The following is an 18,462-nucleotide window of genomic DNA, read 5'->3' on the forward strand; positions in this document are numbered from 1 at the left end:
ACATTCTGCCCAGCTGGTTGGAATTTGCCTCTGATGCAGATCCAGGCTGCATTAATCCAGGGGCTCTTCTGTTTTATATCACAGGCAGCAATTAAACAGCTATTAAACATGGCCGAGGTTGGAACTGACCACTTACAACAACACTGATGTGCCCTTATCATAAGCATTCCAGGAAAACCATGGTGATTGTAGAAGGGGGTACAATTAGGTTGATTCTGGCATATGCATAACAGCCTGCCTTTTTTTCTAATTATCCCCTTCCAGACCATGGAAGGCTTCCTGGGGCTTGCTTTTCAAAATGTATTGGCATGGTAGGCGGAACACACAGTCCCATCTTGCAGTCAAAGAAGTGACCAATACAGCAATAGAAAGAAGTACAGCTCTATTCTTCTCCAGTGCACAGAAGTCCACAAAGGCCAATTTATAGATGCAGAGAAGGGCTTGAATAGTAGATATGACAATGCATTTGTTTTTGCCAGCTCCACAATCTGCACTGTCATGGATACTGGTTTGTTTGTGCTCAGCAATCCTACTTTGGCCCTGGAGAACGTTATCGTTCTGCCACTGATAATGTCCATTGCTGCCTACCCTCTGAAGAAATACCACATGAAGCCATGAACCAGGAACTGTGGGGAGAGGCACTTTGACTATGCTCTTGCAGGGCATGGGATACAGTAGAATGTGCCTTCAGATACTTGAAGAGTTACTGGAGCCACCTCTCCTCCAGACTGTTTTTGAGGAGAATGTGTGCGAGATGAAGGGGCATGCTGGTCTGCAGGACTGCCAACTTCCAAAGCCACTGCTGGTGCCCAGCAAATCCTTAGAATAAAATGTGAGGGATAGGTCAAAGAAGTGGGGGACTTGCTTTCCAGATATATGGAGAGAATCACTCACTGATGTCACTGGAACGAATTGGGAGGGTGTTCACAATGTGATATACATGATTGGAAAGAAAAGGGAGAATTTTCCATTTTTAGTGTTCTTTCTGCAGTATGTGTGGGATGAAAGGGGGGACATCCTTTGTGTGTTCAGAGTTCGCGATAATAGCTGTTTGTTACTACTGTACTTCTCTCCAGTTATTCCTGGAACACATGGGGGGGGGGAAATGTCATGGTGTTTCCCTTGCTATGAAAGGAAGCAATAGCCCACCACCACCCATCCAAGAATTGATATGGCTCACCTAGACTGTGGATTACAATCCTACAAAACATTCTGATAAACTGTTAATGGGGGGAGGATGTAATGGTGTTCTCCTTGCACGACTTCTGGGAGGCTGCAAGTTCCCAGTCATCGGTGTGGCTTTCAGTGCTCTTTCAATGCAAAGGGGGAGCCTGCGCCCTCTTCTTATACCTCAGTGCGCAAGCGGTAGTGAAGTAACCACAGATGTAGCAAAGATTGATGAGAATTCTTCATAGTAGGTTGAATGCAAATGGGAGCTCATTTAGGTGATCCCAAAAAAACAAATAGAAAGTATTTTGTAGCTTTTTAATTAAGACATTCTTCAAGGCTCAGCAAAGAAATATAATACACATATTAGGTGATATTCATACAAATCTAAGTGAAATCATGCTGTGACAAAGGATAAGCATAGGACATTAAACCAAAATGGCCTATAGATATCTGATGGCATTAGACATGTTCCATCAGTATGCATTATTAGTTTCTTTTGTAATGTATTGAAAGTAAGAAAGATTTGATCTAATGATAGCTTATAGCAGTTAACTCATAAGACAACTAGATTGGATTCATAATGGGGTGGACACAGATTTCAAACATTACAAAGAATGTACTCAAAATCAGACCTCATGTTTATTTTTCATTATCAGATGCTCTTTTGTATTCAGATGAGGCCTCAGAATGATGATGTAGCATTTGGGCAGAAAGATGCAGCCCAGTAAGCCCAGACTGGAGGCCAAGATAGAGAAAACCTGCACTGCCACCATGTATTTCCCCTTCGTGCTCAGGTAGGTGGGCACAAAGGACACCCAGACACTGCAGAAGACCAGCATGCTGAAGGTGATCAGCTTGGCTTCGTTGAATGCCCCAGGCAGCTTCCTGGCTAGGAAAGCCACAGTGAAGCATATGGCAGCCAGGAAGCCCATGTAGCCCAATGCAGCATAGAACAGAGCAACAGACCCTTCGTTGCATTGCAGTACAATCTGTCCAGGCTGGGAGTGCATGTCTGTGTCTGGGAAGGGGGGAGAGATGCCCAGCCAGAGAATGCAGATGCTCACTTGGATACTGGAACAGAAAAGGACTATGGAGTTGGCCAAGCTCTTCCCCAGCCATCTCCTCATCCTGCTCCCTGGCCTTGAGGCCATGAAGGCCACCACCACAGTGACAGTTTTTGCCAACAGCGAAGAGACAGCAATGGAGAAGATGATGCTGAAGACAGATTGTCGGAGAAGGCAGGTCACCTTGTTGGGCTGACCAATGAAGAGAAAGGAGGACAAAAAGGAAAGCAGGAGGGAGACGAGAAGGACGTAGGAGAGGTCCCGATTGTTGGCTTTGACAACTGGAGTTTCTAAGTATTTAATGAAGATTCCTAAAACAATACTTGTGATTAGGGTGAAGAAAAGAGTAAGGAAATTCAGGATGATTCCCAAAAGTTCTTCATAGGATAGGAAACTTATCCCCTTAGGAACACACTGATCTTGGACCTTGTTTGGATGCTGATCTTCTGGACATTTATCACATTGACTTGCATCTGAAAAGAGCATATTAAATTTAGTGTCACCACATCTACTTTTCATCCATGATAATCTTTGCTCTTTTATATTCACTGAGAATATATATTGGGAAGAGTGTAGTTAACATGCCAGAAAAAAATGACAAGATAGGGTTGGAAAGAAACAGGAACTAACAAAGCATAATAGGGATGGAGGTGGGAAAACTTTCAGAGTCAGATTCCACTCCTTCATTGCAGCATATTCTGGTTTAATACTTAGCATCACTACCCAAAACAATCTCAAATAAGAGTGCTGCTACAGCCCTCAGATTCTGGACAATGAATGCCTGTCAAAGTATGGCAAGTATGGGCAAAATTATCTGAAAATCTGATGATATAAGGCACTTTGTACATCATTCTGATTGCTGTGGAGTGGCTGGTGTGTGTGTGTTATGTGCCGTCAAGTTGCCTCCGACTTATGGCAACTCTGTCAGTGGAAGACCTCCAAAATGTCCTATCATTAACAGACTTGCTCGGATCCTGCAAACTGGAAGATGTGGCTTCTTTTATTGAGTTAAGCCATCTCATTTTAGGTCTCCCTCTTTTCATACTGCTTTCCACTTTCCCTAGCATTATTGACTTTTCCAGAGAATCTTGTCTTCTCATGATGTGACCAAATTACGATAGCCTCAGTTTTTTTCATTTTAGCTTCTAGGGAGAATTCAGACTTGATTTGATCTAGTAGGAGTGATTGCTAATGTAAGCCAAAGAGGACAAACTGAGGCTTGGATGAAGCATTATTTTTGCCCCTTCTGACTGGGGCTCTGGTATGTGACTTACCTTCCTGAGTGGAGACTGTCCCTTCCACACAGGGAGAACAGGCATAGCAGCAAATAGGTTCTCCTTCCTTAATCACCTTGACATATCCAGGTGGACAGCTTTCAGTACACCGAGAAAGAGGCAGGGTCTAAGCATAAAGACAAGGAACATCAAGAAAAACATGTTAGAAGCTGTGCTTTTTGTATTTCTGTGCTCTTGTATACAGAAATAACTGTTTTTGCATGCAAAAACAGTTGTGCCAGACCTTCATTTCCCTACTTCTTTAAAAGAAAAGTGTGCATTTTCACATGGGTAACCAAAGCACTCATAATGAGCCAAAACTCCTGAAAAAACAAACAAACAGATCAGCGCCACCCCAGGCAGAAAAAAGGAGTAATGAACACCCCTAGAAGACTGTGGACTCCATATGAGTTTTAAATTGCTTATGGCCTTTGCTATGTCCACTGGGCCATGACTGCAGGAGGGATGCTTTCTGGATCTGTCCTTCATGAGCTGATCTGTGTTTTCCCCATAAGTTTTCATTTTCCTCTGGGTGCAGGCAGGGTTCTTTTTGAAAGGTCATTGCAGGGACACATTAGCCATTTGACTCAGAAAAAGAGAGAGCTCTGAAAGATTAGGGAAGCAATCCTAAACTGGTCTATTCAGATGTAAGTCCCCTTTTATTCAATAGTCTTTACTCCAAAGGAAGAGTCTTTTGAATTGCAGCCTGTGATTGAAGTCTCTCTTCCAAACATTTCCAAAGCTGATGCTTCCTTGTGAGGAGGTGGAGAATATGATTTCCTGGGTAGCTATGGGGCGGGAGATGGGGAGATGAACTCATATGCATTGGTCTCATTCCCCCTTCCTGCCAATGTCTGTCTTTGTCTCTCCTTGGGATCTGATCAGAGCTGTTCAGGAAAACAAGCTTCTACTCTGCTAGGCAAGCCCAGTGTCTGCCTGCTTCTTGAAGGTACAAAACACACAAACCCTTTAGTGGGAGGGACTTGTTATAATTTAGTTTCCTGGATTTGGTTCAGTGTTCCGGAAGATGCTTTAACGAGGCAAACCAATAAGTTCTGTGTGTATTTTCAGCTTGATTTTCCATAATGCACACCTCTAGTTTTTAGACTATAAACGGACTTTATGGGAATAATTATAGGTAAGGTAAAGGTAGTCCCCTGTGCCATCACCGAGTCACTACTGACCCATGGGGGGACGTCACATCACGACATTTTCTGGGCAGACTTTTTACAGGGTGGTTTGCCATTGCCTTCCCCAGTCATTGACACTTTACCCCCAGGAAACTGGGTACTCATTTTACCAACTTCGGAAGGATGGAAGACTGAGTCAACCTTGAGCCAGCTACCTGAACCTGGCTTCCACCAGGATCAGACTCAGGTTGTGAGCAGAGCTTGGGCTGCAGTACCGCAGCTTACCACTCTGTGCCATGGGGCTCTTATGAGAATAATTACTGACAGATTATTAGAGGTACAAAATGAAATAAATTATTCCCCACCTCATTAAACCATCGAGGCCACACAATGGCGTCCTCATCAATGGTGAACTTTATCTCTGGAGAAGATGTTTGTCTCTCTGTACTCCCAACTTGAACTCTAACAATAGATTGATTAGGCATCACCACCCAGTTCACAATATCAAAGTCGACTGCCATGACCCCATTTTCATCAAAATAAACTCCTTCCATAGAACGATTGTAAGACTGGAAGTTTCTCAGGAAAGGATGAAGCTAGAATGATATCAAAAGAAGAAATATTTAGAAATTTTAGGGGTGTGCAAAGGCACACCTTTTCGATATTCTTGTTTCAGTTATTACCGAAACAAGAAACCATTTCGGTAATCACTAATACCGAAACGGCAAGCCATTTCGGTATTCGTGATTCGGTAATCATTTCCGTATTTCGGCTTGTTTCGGTAATGCATTTCAATGGGAAAAGCCTCCCCGGGCTTCCCTGAAGCCTGGGGGAGGCATTTTCCCACCGAATCAAGCCAAACTTGGTGTGGACCTTGCACTAACTCCTCTCTAACATCCCCCCAAGTTTCAGACAGATTGGATTTTGGGGGGCTTTAGGTTACCCAGCAGGGTGGCACACCAAAGCGTATGCCAGCAGTATCTTACACAAAAATAACACAACTCACTTCACATTAAAGAATCACCCCAAAACACAATTGCTTTCAAAAACATTTTATTTCTTTAACTGCTTTAGGTTACACAGTAGGAGGGCACAACAGGACATGAAAGCAGTCTACTACACAAAATAATACAACACACTTCACCATTTTTGACAGCACGTGTTTGGGTGATTCTCTGATGTGAAGTGAGTTGTGTTATTTTTGTGTAGTAGACTGCTTTTACGCCCTGTTGTGCCTTCCTACTGTGTAATCTAAAGCAGTTAAAGAAATAAAGTGCTTTTGACAACAATTTTTTGGGTTATTCTTTAATGTGAAGTGAGTTGTGTTATTTTTGTGTAAGATACTGCTGCCATGCCCTTTGGAGTGCCCCCCTGCTGTGTAACCTAAAGCTGTTCAAGAAATAAAGTGTTTTTGACAGGAATTGTGTTTTTGTGATTTTCTGATGTTAAGTGAGTTGTGTTATTTTTGTGAGGTGGAATGCTGGAATGCCCTTTGGTGTGCCCCCCTGCTGTGTAACCTAAAGCTGTTCAAGAAATAAAGTGTTTTTGACAGGAATTGTGTTTTTGTGATTCTCTGATATTAAGTGAGTTGTGTTATTTTTCTGTGTGGGGGACTGCTGGTGTAATGTGTCATAATGCTTTGCCTACTTGTACTTTGAAAGTGAGAAAATAATTTTTTAAAAACTTTATTTTGTGTTGTTCGTGTTTTATTCTTTGTTGTGCAGTTGGTTCCCATCATAGGGAACAATGGGGCTGGCTGGCCAGCCATCTCTGTAGGTGGTGGGGGAATTTGAGGGAGGGTGTCTGTGGTTCAGGTGCTCTTTCACAGGGGCAAGCTGGCACTCAGAAGTGTGCCCACCATTGTGACACCCCTGGGCTGTGCAGAATTGCCCAGGGAAAGAGAGTTTAGAAGTTCCCAGCATAGGGAACAAAGGGGGAGGGCTGGCCAGCCTGTTCCTGGGGTTATGGGTGTGGGGCTACTGGGGGTGGATTTGGGTCTGTGAGGGGCTAATGTGGGGATTTGGGTCTGTGTGTGGCAGCTGGGGGGAATTGGGTATGTGTGGGGCTGTAGGGGGTGGACTTTGGGAGCTGAGAGCGCCTACTTTGGGAGGCCATGAAATAACAAGCCTCTGTTATTTCCCAGCTGGAAATAGTGGAGAAAGGGGGGGAGAACACCTACTTTGGGAGGCCCCCCAAGTGGTAGCTGGCTGAGCCTTGGTGGGGGGTGGGAGGAAGGGTGGGAGAAGGGCCCCTGAGGGTTGGGGCAAGACAAGCCTCTGTTATTTCCAAACTGGAATAGTGGAGAAAGGGGGGGAAGAGCACCTACTTTGGGAGGCTCCCCAAGTGGGAGCTGGCTGAGCCTTGGTGGGGGGTGGGAAAGGTGGGAGAAGGGCCCCTGAGGGCTGGGGGGCATTTTGCATACAAAATGCCACCCCTAGCAAGACAAGCCTGTTATTTCCCAGCTGGAAATAGTGGAGAAAGGGGGGGAGAGCACCTACTTTGGGAGCCCCCCCAAGTGGGAGCAGGCTGAGCCTTGGTGGGGGGTGAGAGGAAATGTGGGAGAAGGGCCCCTGAGGGTTGGGGGCATTTTGCATGCAACAGGGAATTGATATATATTTATTTTACAAAATGTATACTGTCTTCTGCCCTCATAAGGGCCACCAAGATGGTTAACAAATCAAAAACATACATACTAAAATCATGTCTTAAAAAGTGCTAAAGCTAGCAAAAAACACATCATTAAAACAATCAAAATACAAGCTAAAATACAGATACAAAATATAAAAACAATTAAAACATTGGGCAGGAAGGAGGAATCACTGGGGGAATCCTTGACAAAACATTCTTCACCCACTGGTGGAAGATGGCAACAAAAGGGGCAGAGAGTTCCAGTGTTTTGGTGCCATGACTGAGAAGCCCTCTGTTGAGTTGCCACCCCCCCTAATCTCAGAAGGTGGGATCATCTGAGGCAGGCCCTTGGAAGATGACAACAGTGTTCAGAAAGGTTCATAAGGGTGTGGGTGATCCTTTGGGTATGCTGCTCACAAACTGATTAGGGCTTAAAGGACAACATTGGCACTTTGAATAGTGCCTAGATCAAGAGCCAATGTAGATAGACCAAGGCAGAAGTAATATGGTCCCAATGACACACTCCACTTAATATCCTGGCTGCAGCAATCAGCACCAATGGAATTTGCAAACACTCTTCAACTATTTGTAATAAGCTCAAAGCACACCAGTAGATGATTTCTGTCACAAACTTCCACAAGGTGAGGCGACAACCATTGCTTTAGATATATTTAAATGAGGTTGGGCAGATATATGGAAGATAGGAGGACTATGGTCGGCTGCTCCCCACAATATTCCTATGAACTTAGACAAAACAAATACCTGCCATGGCTGAACTTTCTTAAGTCCCAGCCGGTCACTCTTCAAAATCTGATTAGATCTCGACAAGTAGGCAGCATTCAAGGCTTGTGCCACCAATTGGATGGAGTTGTAGATGGAATAGCTGTCTTGAGACAGGATACTTTCAAGCTCATCCTGAGATGGAGTTTCCACTTCCTCTTTCTCTCTGCATCTTATCCAGCCTTTCACAGACCAACCATGATTAAAATATGAACAATGAAATGCTTCCTCTCCTATTTTATTGACGGTAGAGAGAAATGAAATCAAATTATCATATTTGGTCTTGATGTTTGTCCGGATCAAAAAGGAGAAAGAACCATGGGTGTACTGGGTATCAAAGTATTTGAAAAACCACCTCATGCTGAGATCGTGCAAGACTGCTGTGATCCAAACTTTCCCCACAGTGGATTTTGTGTTTTGTTCAGCATGTTTGATCAAAAATCCAACAGTCATTATGGAGAGGGAATCTCCATGTAAAACAAACACATTACATTTTCTCTGCATGAAAAATAAATATATGCGGTATTTTATATTGTGTGTTTTAATTTCTGGGATGCTTTCTGTGAAGGCAATGCAAATCCCACTCCTGACGATCACAGGGGTCAAGGTCCTCAGGAATCTTTCTCCTGTGGGATTGTCCGGAGCAAGGAGACCAACCCACGTCCATCTGAAATGCAGGAGCATCTTAGTAATCCCCATGAAATATGATTCTTGCTTGGAGGCCAATTGGTAGAAAAAAGGGTGCGGAGTTTCATCTGTGAGAAAACGATTATCGAAACTATAACGGATCTCGAAAGAAAAAGAGGAGATTGGTGTAGTCAAGACAACATTCGTACGCTTTTTCACCTGTAATGAAATTTCACTGATATCAGCCACTGTACCGGAGGATTGGAGAATAGCAAATGTTACACTGATTTTTAAAAGGGGCTCTAGAAGGGAACCAAGAAATTACAGTCCAGTTAGCCTAATGTCTGTCATAAGTAAATTAATAGAAACTATAATCAAAGCAAATATTATGAGACACATAGAGGAACAAAGCTGGCTGAGGGAAAATCAGCATGGCTTCTGCACAGGGAAGTCCTGCCTCACCAATCTTTTGGAATTCCTTAAGAAAGCAAACAAGCATGTAGATAATGGTGAACCAGTTGACATTATACTGTTGAACTTTCAAAGGGTTTTTAACAAGATTCCTCACCAAAGACTCCTAAAGAAATTATTGTAGGGTATGATCTTCTGTAAGACACAGCTCACATTTTTGTTATTCGTAGAGGTGTTACTCGTTTCTTGCTCTTTTCTACTGCTACAGACAGACTAACATGGTTACCCATCTTGAAAGACTTCTAAATAAAGTTTAGTAGTCATCACTCAGATAAGAGGACAGGAAAAATGGGCTCAGTTAAAGGAAGCAAAGAGCAGGAATACATGAACACCCCTCTCAATGGAGGGAAGTAAATAGTGGGGTCTCACAAGGATCGGTATTGGGTGTGATGCTATTTAATATGTACTAAGCAATTTAGAGAGGGGGTTGAGCAATGTCTTTTGTGTGCAGTTCTAGTCACCATATTACACAAAAGACATTGCAGAGCTGGAAGAACTATAGAAGAAGGCAACCAAGGGAGTTGGAGCACCATTCCCATGAGGAAAGGCTGAAGAGTCTGGGAATTTTCAGTTTAGAAAGGGATGATGAATGGGGGAAATTATATTTTATTTATTTTTAAAATTTATTCCCTGCCTTCCTGCCTCCCAAAAGCTGCTAACAAATTAAAACATACATAATAATATCACCTCTTTTAAAACATTTGGGGGGGGGGGACATTAAAACAAAACCAGAACTAAAATATATGAGGGAACACTGACCAATAAAAACATCCGTAGATGGAAGATGGAAACAGAAGAGAACAGAAAAGTCTCTCTGGGGTAAGAGGTTCAGGGTTTTGGTGTCATGACTGAGAATTCCCTCTCCCACATTGCCACCCACCTAATATGAGAAAGCAGGGGCCCCTGAAGCAGAGCCTCTGAAGATCACTGTATAATGGTCAGGCAGGTTCATATGGGAGTAGGGAGTCCATCGTGTATGTTGGTCCCAAATTATGTAGAGTTTTGAAGGTCAACACTAGCACTTTGAACCATGCCTGATAATAGATTGGAAGCCAGTGTAGATCGACCAAGACTGGTGTGACATGGTCCCTATGACCTACTCCAGTCAACATCCTGGGTGCAGCATTTTGCACTAATTGAAGTTTGCAAACACTTTTCAAGAGCAACCCTGTTGTGGATGAGAGATATAAAGATGCCCTTTAATTACCCTCCCATTAGATCCTGAGAAGACTCTTTCCCCAGAATAAAGCCCTCAAAGTGCCAACTGAGGACTTCCGGAATGGCAGCATTGAGAGTTAGTTGTATCTGAGCAGAATTCCTCAGGACATAATCTGATCCTTGTTGTCTGGGGGGGGGGGGTCCATAGGCTTTTTGACTCTCATGGGGGATTTTGGAGAAGACCCCTAAGCCTGGGATGCTATTTGGAGAGAAATTCTTGGATGCAGCCAAGAACAATAGCTCCAAAACAAAATCCTTTCGCTCAAGATGACATGGAACCATTTTGGTAATCAGCTTATGGCCTCTGGTCTAAGCCTCTTTACTTCAAACTGGAACAACTTCCTGTTTACAACTGCTTGAGATAACCTCCTCTATGTAAGTGTGAATTTCTCCAATTAGTTCTGAATTGTTTTGGAAACTGAATCTGTGGCTTAAATAGTAGACATTCTAACCTTACTGATTAGGAAAAGAAGATGCTGGGGATTTTGTATCATTAACTAAAAGATTCCTTTGCTTAGAGGTGTCGGAGATAAAGTCAAGTATGGAAATAAATTGATAAGATGAAACACTTTGTAAGATAACAGCTAATTGAAAATTGCTGGTGCATATTATGATTTAAGACATTGTGGCTCTTCTTGTTGGTGTGTACCTATCTATTTTTGCCATGCCAGTGGTGCAAGATACCAGGCTAGACCCCAGGTCTCAACCTCAAGTTACTTCAAGCTACATCAACCAATACTGGCTCAAGGACGAATAATTTAACTGCAAATTTCACCTACCAAAGAAAAAAACTGAAAATTAACCAAAAAGCATATTGGAAAAAGAAGAAGAAGAAAACACAAGGAAGGCACCCACTTTTGTAAACAACAAGCTAGCTGGAACGACGATGACAGATATTTGAAGACGAAGACTTAAGAACTATTAGATATACGAATATAGCTATGGCACCCATTTCTGTAAATAATAAATTAACTGAAGTGATGATGATGGATATTTGAAGATTAAGACTTAGAAATTATCAGATATATGCCTGGGAAATAGTATAAAATGGGAAGCTAAAAAAGGAAATTAATTACAAGAACTTTACCCTTTGGGGTATATTTGGGTATAGAAAATATAGAAAATATTGTTAAGGCACCCAGTTGTGTAAACAACAAGCTTAGCTGGAATGTTGATAATAGATAATTGAAGATTGGGGAAGCTATAAAAAGCTTTGGCATAGAAAAATGATACAATTAATATATGTTGGAATAATGTAAGAACATAATAATCTGGGTGGTATGGTTGAGATGAAATGATAAAAAGAAATAAATTAAAAGAAAATAGATTAGACAGATACTACTATGTGTTTAAAAAATTGAGGTAAAAGATGTAAGACTACTTTAAACAAATTTTAGGAAAAAATAAAATCTAGGCAGTAAAAAGAGCAATCATACTTAGCTCCAGACAATTTTTTTAAGGTTTATATAGAGAAAAGATAATATCCTATAACATAATTGTGTTAATGTCTATCCGACGATTCACATGGATTCTACAGCACAGGTGTGCTCTCCAGCGCCTCTAGTGGAGACAAGCTGGGAATTAAGCCGGCATTGAAGCCAAACCAAGCTGGGGTCAAGAGCATGTTGGGCGCCTGCCTCCCCCCCTCTGCTCTCCCATCCCTTCCAACCTACTCAAGCCCAGAAGCTCGCCGGGCACCTGCCTCCTCTCCCCCGCCCCGGCCCTCCCAACCCGATCGAGCCCAGAAGCTCACGGGGTACCTGCCTCCTCCCCCCACTCCACGCTCCCATCCCTTCCAACCTGTTCGAGCCCAGAAGCTCACCAGGCGCCTGCCTCCTCTCCCCCGCCCCCAGCCCTCTCAACCCGATCGAGCCCAGAAGCTCACTGGGTGCCTGCCTTCTTCCCCCCCTCCGCGCTCCCATCCCTTCCAACCTGCTCGAGCACAGAAGTTCGCAGGCTGCTTGCCTCCTCTCCTCCCCATCCCCACCCTCCCGGCCCTTCCAGCTGAATTGGGCACCGGAGCGAAGGGTGCCTGCTTCCCCTCCCCCTCACTGCTGGCCTTTACAACCCGATTGGGCCCCAGGAGCAACAGGCGCCTTCCTCCTTCCCCCACCACCCTCCCGGCCCCTTCAGCTGGGTGTCTGCCTCCTCCCCCCCCTGCTCCTGTCCCTTCCAACCTGATCGGGCCTAGGAGCAACAGGCGCCTGCCACCCCCTTCCCAGCCTTTCCCGTTCTCTTAGAGACCAGGGCCGATTCCAGATGACTAACCTTAAGGCGCTTCATGCCGCCCTCTTCCGGATGGCGACGGGGAAAATGCGAAATATTGCGTTTCCTCGCGCGAGTTTTGCGCGTCATCGCGCAAAACTCGCGCGAGGAAACACGATATTTTGCATTTTCCCCGTCGCGATCCAGAAGAGGGCGGCATGAAGCGCCTTAAGGTTAGTCATCTGGAATCTGCCCAGGTCTCCCTTTCCCTTACTTGGCTGGGCAGGTAGACCTGACCTCTGGACCCGAGGAGCCCAAGTCTACCTACTATGACTCTGCTGCATTGGTAGACCTGGCCGCTATATTCCCAGACACCAGGTCTATTGCCCAGTGCATTGTCAGTTCAGTAGATCTGGCCTCTGCTCCCTCAGCACACATTTACCTTCCCCCTTCCTTCCCTTGGCTGGTAGACCTAGCTTCGGGACCTGCAGAGACCAGGTCAACCTTTCCTTTCCTTTGCAGGGCCAGTAGACCTGGCCTCTGTACTCTGGGAGGCCAGGTCTATCTGCCATTCCTTTACATGGTCAGACTTGCAGAAGCCAGGTCATTCCCCCCTCCCCACACAGCACTCCTTGCCTCTGCAGGCACCCAATTGAGCCCCAATCAGGGCCATATTAGGCAGTTGTGGGGTGCACAATGCACCAGGGGTCTTGCCGCCCCTGACAGTGCCCCCTGTGTATCCAGCCATCGGATTCTGCTCCAATTGGGGGTCTGTGGAGAGCAAAAGCACACTAGGGCCCTTGCCACTCCCGCAGCACTCCCCACTCTGCAGCCGGTTGTGGGGGCGCACCAGCTCCAAGTTGGGAAATTCTTGGAGAAGTGGGGTTTGGGGAGGGAAAGGACCTCAGCATGACATCATTCCCTAGAGTCCACCCCCTAATAGTAGCGGTTTTCTCCAGGTGAACTGATCTCTGGCCTGGAGATCAGTTGTGATTCCAGGAGATCTCCAGCCACTACCTGGAGGCTGACAACCCTACGTGGAGCACACCAGGGCCCTTGCTGCCCACCAGCAGTGGTTCCTGCATCTGCAGCTGGATGCAGGAGCATACCAGAGGGCTTCCTGCCCTCCTGGCAGTTCTCCCTGCCTCTCCAGCTGCCTGATTCTGCCCCAATCAGGCAGAATCGGGGGGCTGCAGGGCTCAGGAGCACACCAGGGGGCTTGCTGCCTCCCCACAGCTCTTCCCACCTCTCCAAGTGCCCAATTCTGCCCCATTCTCAGCCAAATCGGGCATCTGCAGGAAGCAGGAGTGTACCAGGGTGCTTGCTGCCCCCGCAGCAGCTCTCCCCTCTCTGCAGCCAACTGTGGGGTGCAGGAGCAAGCCAGGACCTTTGCTCCCCCCTCCCCACAGTGCTGCCCTCTCTGCAGCTGGCTGTGGGGCACAGGACCGTGCCAGGACCTTTGCTGCACCCTCCCCCGGTAGCACACCCTGCCTCTGCAGCCAGCTGCAGGGCACAGGAGCATGCCAGGGCTCTTGCTTCCCCATGCAATGCTCCCCACTCTGCATCTGACTTGCCACTCCCCTGGCAGCACTCCCCACCTCTGCTGCCAGCCATGGGGCTGTGAGGTGCAGGAGCGCTCCAGGGCCCTTGCCGCCCACAGCAGCGCTTAAAGCCTTCAGAGCCACCTGATGCAGGCCATAAAGGTGGCAGATAGGCCCAGCATGGCAGCACTGCCTTCCCAAGGTCCTGCAGCAGAGCCCCACTAAATCAGTTTTCTAGAGCCCATTGTATTTTTTCTCACAACGGGCTCTGTTGCTAGTTAGTCCATATATATATATATATTATTCTATAATACATAAACACCTATACTTCTTAAGACAAACCTATAGGTTATGGATGTGGCCCCCAAACAAAGAATATAAAGATCAAGCGAGATAGAGGAAATGGTTAGATGGCAGAAATTATTTTATAACGTGATAGATAACAAATGTGAACAACAATGATGAACTTTGTTATTATGTAAGAAGTATAAGGAACTATATGTTTTATTATAGGTATTATAATGTACTTATCAAGAAGACTGAAGGATATATTAGATGCCATTGTAAACAGAGCAACATATAGAACTTCCCTCCTGTGTTCTTCCAGGTAATTTTGTTACTTTGAGCTACTGAACACCCCCCCCCCCTTTTTTTAACTTGTGAAATTCTTTTCTTTATTCTTTCAAATGTATACTTAAAAATCAATAAATATTTTTTTTAAAGTGCCAACTGAGCAAAGATGATGTTCCAACCGGTTGCTTCACCATCAAATTGCACTGGAAGGATGACTGTTTTTATAACCTATGCAGGGCAAGAAAACCCTCTGACTACATGCCTTTTGTGTATTTATGGTAAACACACAAACCCACACATCCAGAAACCAATATGAAAATACTCCTGATGTTCTTCTCTCTTGTATTTTGTAGTATAATACAGATGGTTGCAGCAGGCCATGGACTGCAGTCACACGATGCTCTTCATTCGGTATCATACTCTGAGGCTTGATTTCCAATCTTTCTGGATGTGTGAGTCTGTTTATTTACTATAAATATCGTACAATTGACCACTGAGGAAGGTCTTGGGGATGAAAGGGGTATGATCTGTTTTAGTGTTGGTCATTTGACATATCATCAACTGTATATGGAGAATGGTTTATCTATTTTCAACCTATGCAGCCTGCTATTCAGGCCTCATGTTTTTATGTTGTTTTTAATTTAAACTTTGTGTGGTTAATTTAAACTTTGTAAGGCTACTGTCAGGACAGAATATGTGGAAACAGAATGGTTTCCAATTGGCAAGGGCGTCAGACAAGGATGCATATTGTCTCCCTATTAACAAGTTGAGATATGCAGACGACACCACATTACTAACAGAAAATAGTGAAGACTTGAAACGACTACTGATGAAGGTTAAAGGGGAAAGCGCCAAAGCAGGATTACAACTGAACATCCAGAAGACAAAAGTAATGACTACTGAGGAACTACACAATTTTAAGTTGACAATGAGGAAATTGAAGTTGTTAAAGATTATCTATTCCTTGGCTCAATCATCAACCGAGAGGGAGACTGCAATGAAGAAATCAGAAGAAGATTGAGATGCGGAAGTGCAGCTGTGAGGGAGCTAGATAAGATCCTTAAAGATAAAGATGTCTCTCTGGGAACCAAGATCAAGATAATCCAAACTAAGGTATTCCCCATTCCATGTATGGATGTGAAAGTTGGATGGTAAAGAAAGCTGACAGGAAAAAAATTGATTCATTTGAAATGTGGTGCTGGAGGAGAGTTTTGCAGATACCTGGACAGCCAAAAAGACAAATAAGTGGGTACTAGATCAAATCAAGCCGGAATTCTCCTTAGAAGCTAAAATGTGTAAGGGTACATCGAATGTATGTTGGAAATGAATTCAACATGAAGGATCACTCTTTCATATGTGGTGGTCTTGTAAATTAGCAAAAAAACCTTTGGGAAACAAATACAATTATTGATACAGACGTTTTTGAAGATTCAAGTAAAACTGAAACCTGAGACGTTTTTATTGGGAGTGATGGAATTTCACTTGGAAAAAAGTGCTGGCACTCTCTTTCCATATATGATTACAGCAGCAAGACTACTATATGGTTGTTGTGGATTTTCCCGGCTGTACTACTATATGCTCAAAATTGGAAGAATTTGACATTGCCTACAATGGAGGAATGGTTGACAAAGATCATGGAACTGGCTGAGATGGCAAAGCTTACTTCACTGATTAGGGAAAAGTCAGTAAGTTCATTTGTTGATTAATGGAAACCCTTTATAAACTATTTATATGAAACAGATAATGAAGATTTGAGGATTTATGGATTAAGAGTTTTTGACATTAAAAAAGAGAGGTGTTAATTATTATTTAGAGAAAGTGTCGACTTGACATGATTCAAATATTTGTTTTGGAGAATCAGAAACTTTTTCGTTTAGATTGATTGTTTTTCTTGGTTTTTTTTGTATTATGTATGTTTTGTATGTTGATTAGTTGTTTTTGTTTGTTTTATTAGTATATGTGTAAATCTAGTTTCTTTAGGTGTGTTTTTAATTATATAAAACTTTTAATTAAAACAATTAAATAGCATGGGGTATAAGCTGAAACCCTGTGGGACCCCATAACATAAATGCAATGGAGCCTCGCAACAGTTCACCAGCACCACCTCCTGGCGTCTTCTAGTCAAGTAAGAGCAGAACAACCAAAGCATGGTGACCCTGCTCCCAGCCCAGCTGGCCTCTCCAGAAGGATACAATGATTGATGGTTATCAAAAGCCACTGAGAGGTCCAGGACATTTCACAGGGATACACCTCCCTGTCATTCTCCCAGCAAAGTTAATTAGCTGGGGTAACCAAGGCTGTTTCCACCTCAAAACCTAGCCTGAATCTAGTAGGAATGGGTCTATACTATCCGTCTCTTCCAAGATGGCCTGAAGCAGTGTAGCTTTCACTTGCCTGAGCATGTTGCCCAACAGTGGAATATTGGCCACTGGGCAGTAGTTGTTTAGGACATTTGGGTCCAGGGATGCCTTCTCCAGGCATCAGGTGAGCCAGGCAATAATAAAGATCACCACTGAGCTGTTTGCCAGGAAGGGAAGACCACCAATCATTTCCCTGATCTCAGAGCCAGAAGGACAGCATGTGACCCCCCCCCCCCAGCAAAACTTCCTGTCCTGCCAGCCACTGCCATCACATCTGGAAAGAAAGACCCCTCTGGGAGAAGCAGAACATTCCCCCCCCTTTTTTTACTTGATAACACACCTAGGGAAAAGACAAATCTTCCTTTTTAGTAAAATTATACCTATTTATTTTCCTTTGTTACCAATATATTTGTAACCAATGACTCCTAATATAAGTAAAGATAAAAATTTCCTTTTCTGAAAAGTGGCATTTATTGGGCCCCTGCAGCCATCTAAACCCTAAATATATTTTATGTTTACCAGTTCAGTGTAGCAGTTAAGAGTAGCAGGACTCTAATCTGGAGAACCGAGTTTGATTCCCCACTCCTCCACTTGAAGCTAGTTGGGTGTCCTTTGGGTCAGTCACAGCTTCTAGGAGCTCTCTCAGCCCCACCCAACTCACAGGGTGTTTGTTGTGAGGATAATAATAACACATTTTGTAGACCATCCTGAGTGTGGCATTGTTGTCTTGAAGGCAGGCCCAGCATGCCCATTGAGGCCAGGTAGGCAGTGGCCTCGGGTGCGAGGGCACTGGAGGGGCACCAGAGGGGGTGTCAGGGGCAGAGGCATGTGCAGCAGAGCTGGGGCAACTGAGCTGCAGCTGCTGCTGCAGCCAGCCAGGCAGCCCCATGCTGCCACTGCCACCACATGCCTGAGCCGGGCACAGCCTCTGTGCGCTGCCCCAGCAGCAGCTTGCAGCTTCTGCACCCAGCTGGGGTGCATGGTGGTGGCAGCAGCATGGGGCTGTATGGCAGCTGCAGCCAGCCACGCCAGTTCTGCTGCGCCCTCCTTCACCCCCACACACCCCAGCATGGTGCAGAAGCCGTGAGCCGCTGCTGGGGCAGCACGTGGAGCAGCGTCTGCGCACCACCCCAGCAGCAGCTCACAGCTTCTGTGCCCAGCTGGGGCATGTGGCAGCAATGGTGGCAGTGGCACAGGGCTGGCTGGCTGCAGCTGCTGTGCACTCTTCTGCCCCCACACACCCCAGCCGGGCGCAGAAGCCACAAGCAGCTGCTGGGGTGGAATGCAGAGCACGGAGCAGCTTCTGCGCACCACCCCATCCATCCTGCACTGCATGATGATGTCATTGCATGATGATGTCATCATGCAGCCCGAGGCATGCACGCACACAGAGCATGTGCACGTGGCGACAGGTGCCAGAA

The 18,462-nt window shown here is 44.9% G+C and overlaps 1 protein-coding gene across 1 annotated transcript in view; it reads right to left on the reverse strand.

Moving 5' to 3' along the window:
• Positions 1-1,076: 1,076 nt before the first annotated feature.
• LOC129327744 (vomeronasal type-2 receptor 26-like) overlaps positions 1,077-18,462 on the reverse strand; it is a 37,967-nt gene continuing 20,581 nt past the window's right edge. Inside the window, exons 2-4 of the mRNA XM_054976503.1 lie at positions 3,509-3,635; positions 2,004-2,545; positions 1,077-1,082 (exon numbers count right to left, since the gene is read on the reverse strand). Coding sequence (XP_054832478.1) covers positions 1,077-1,082; positions 2,004-2,545; positions 3,509-3,635 — 675 coding nt within the window. The remainder of the gene's footprint in view (positions 1,083-2,003; positions 2,546-3,508; positions 3,636-18,462) is intronic.

Source organism: Eublepharis macularius, chromosome 4 (assembly GCF_028583425.1).
Source record: "Eublepharis macularius isolate TG4126 chromosome 4, MPM_Emac_v1.0, whole genome shotgun sequence".
In the NCBI taxonomy this organism is placed as follows: domain Eukaryota; kingdom Metazoa; phylum Chordata; class Lepidosauria; order Squamata; family Eublepharidae; genus Eublepharis; species Eublepharis macularius.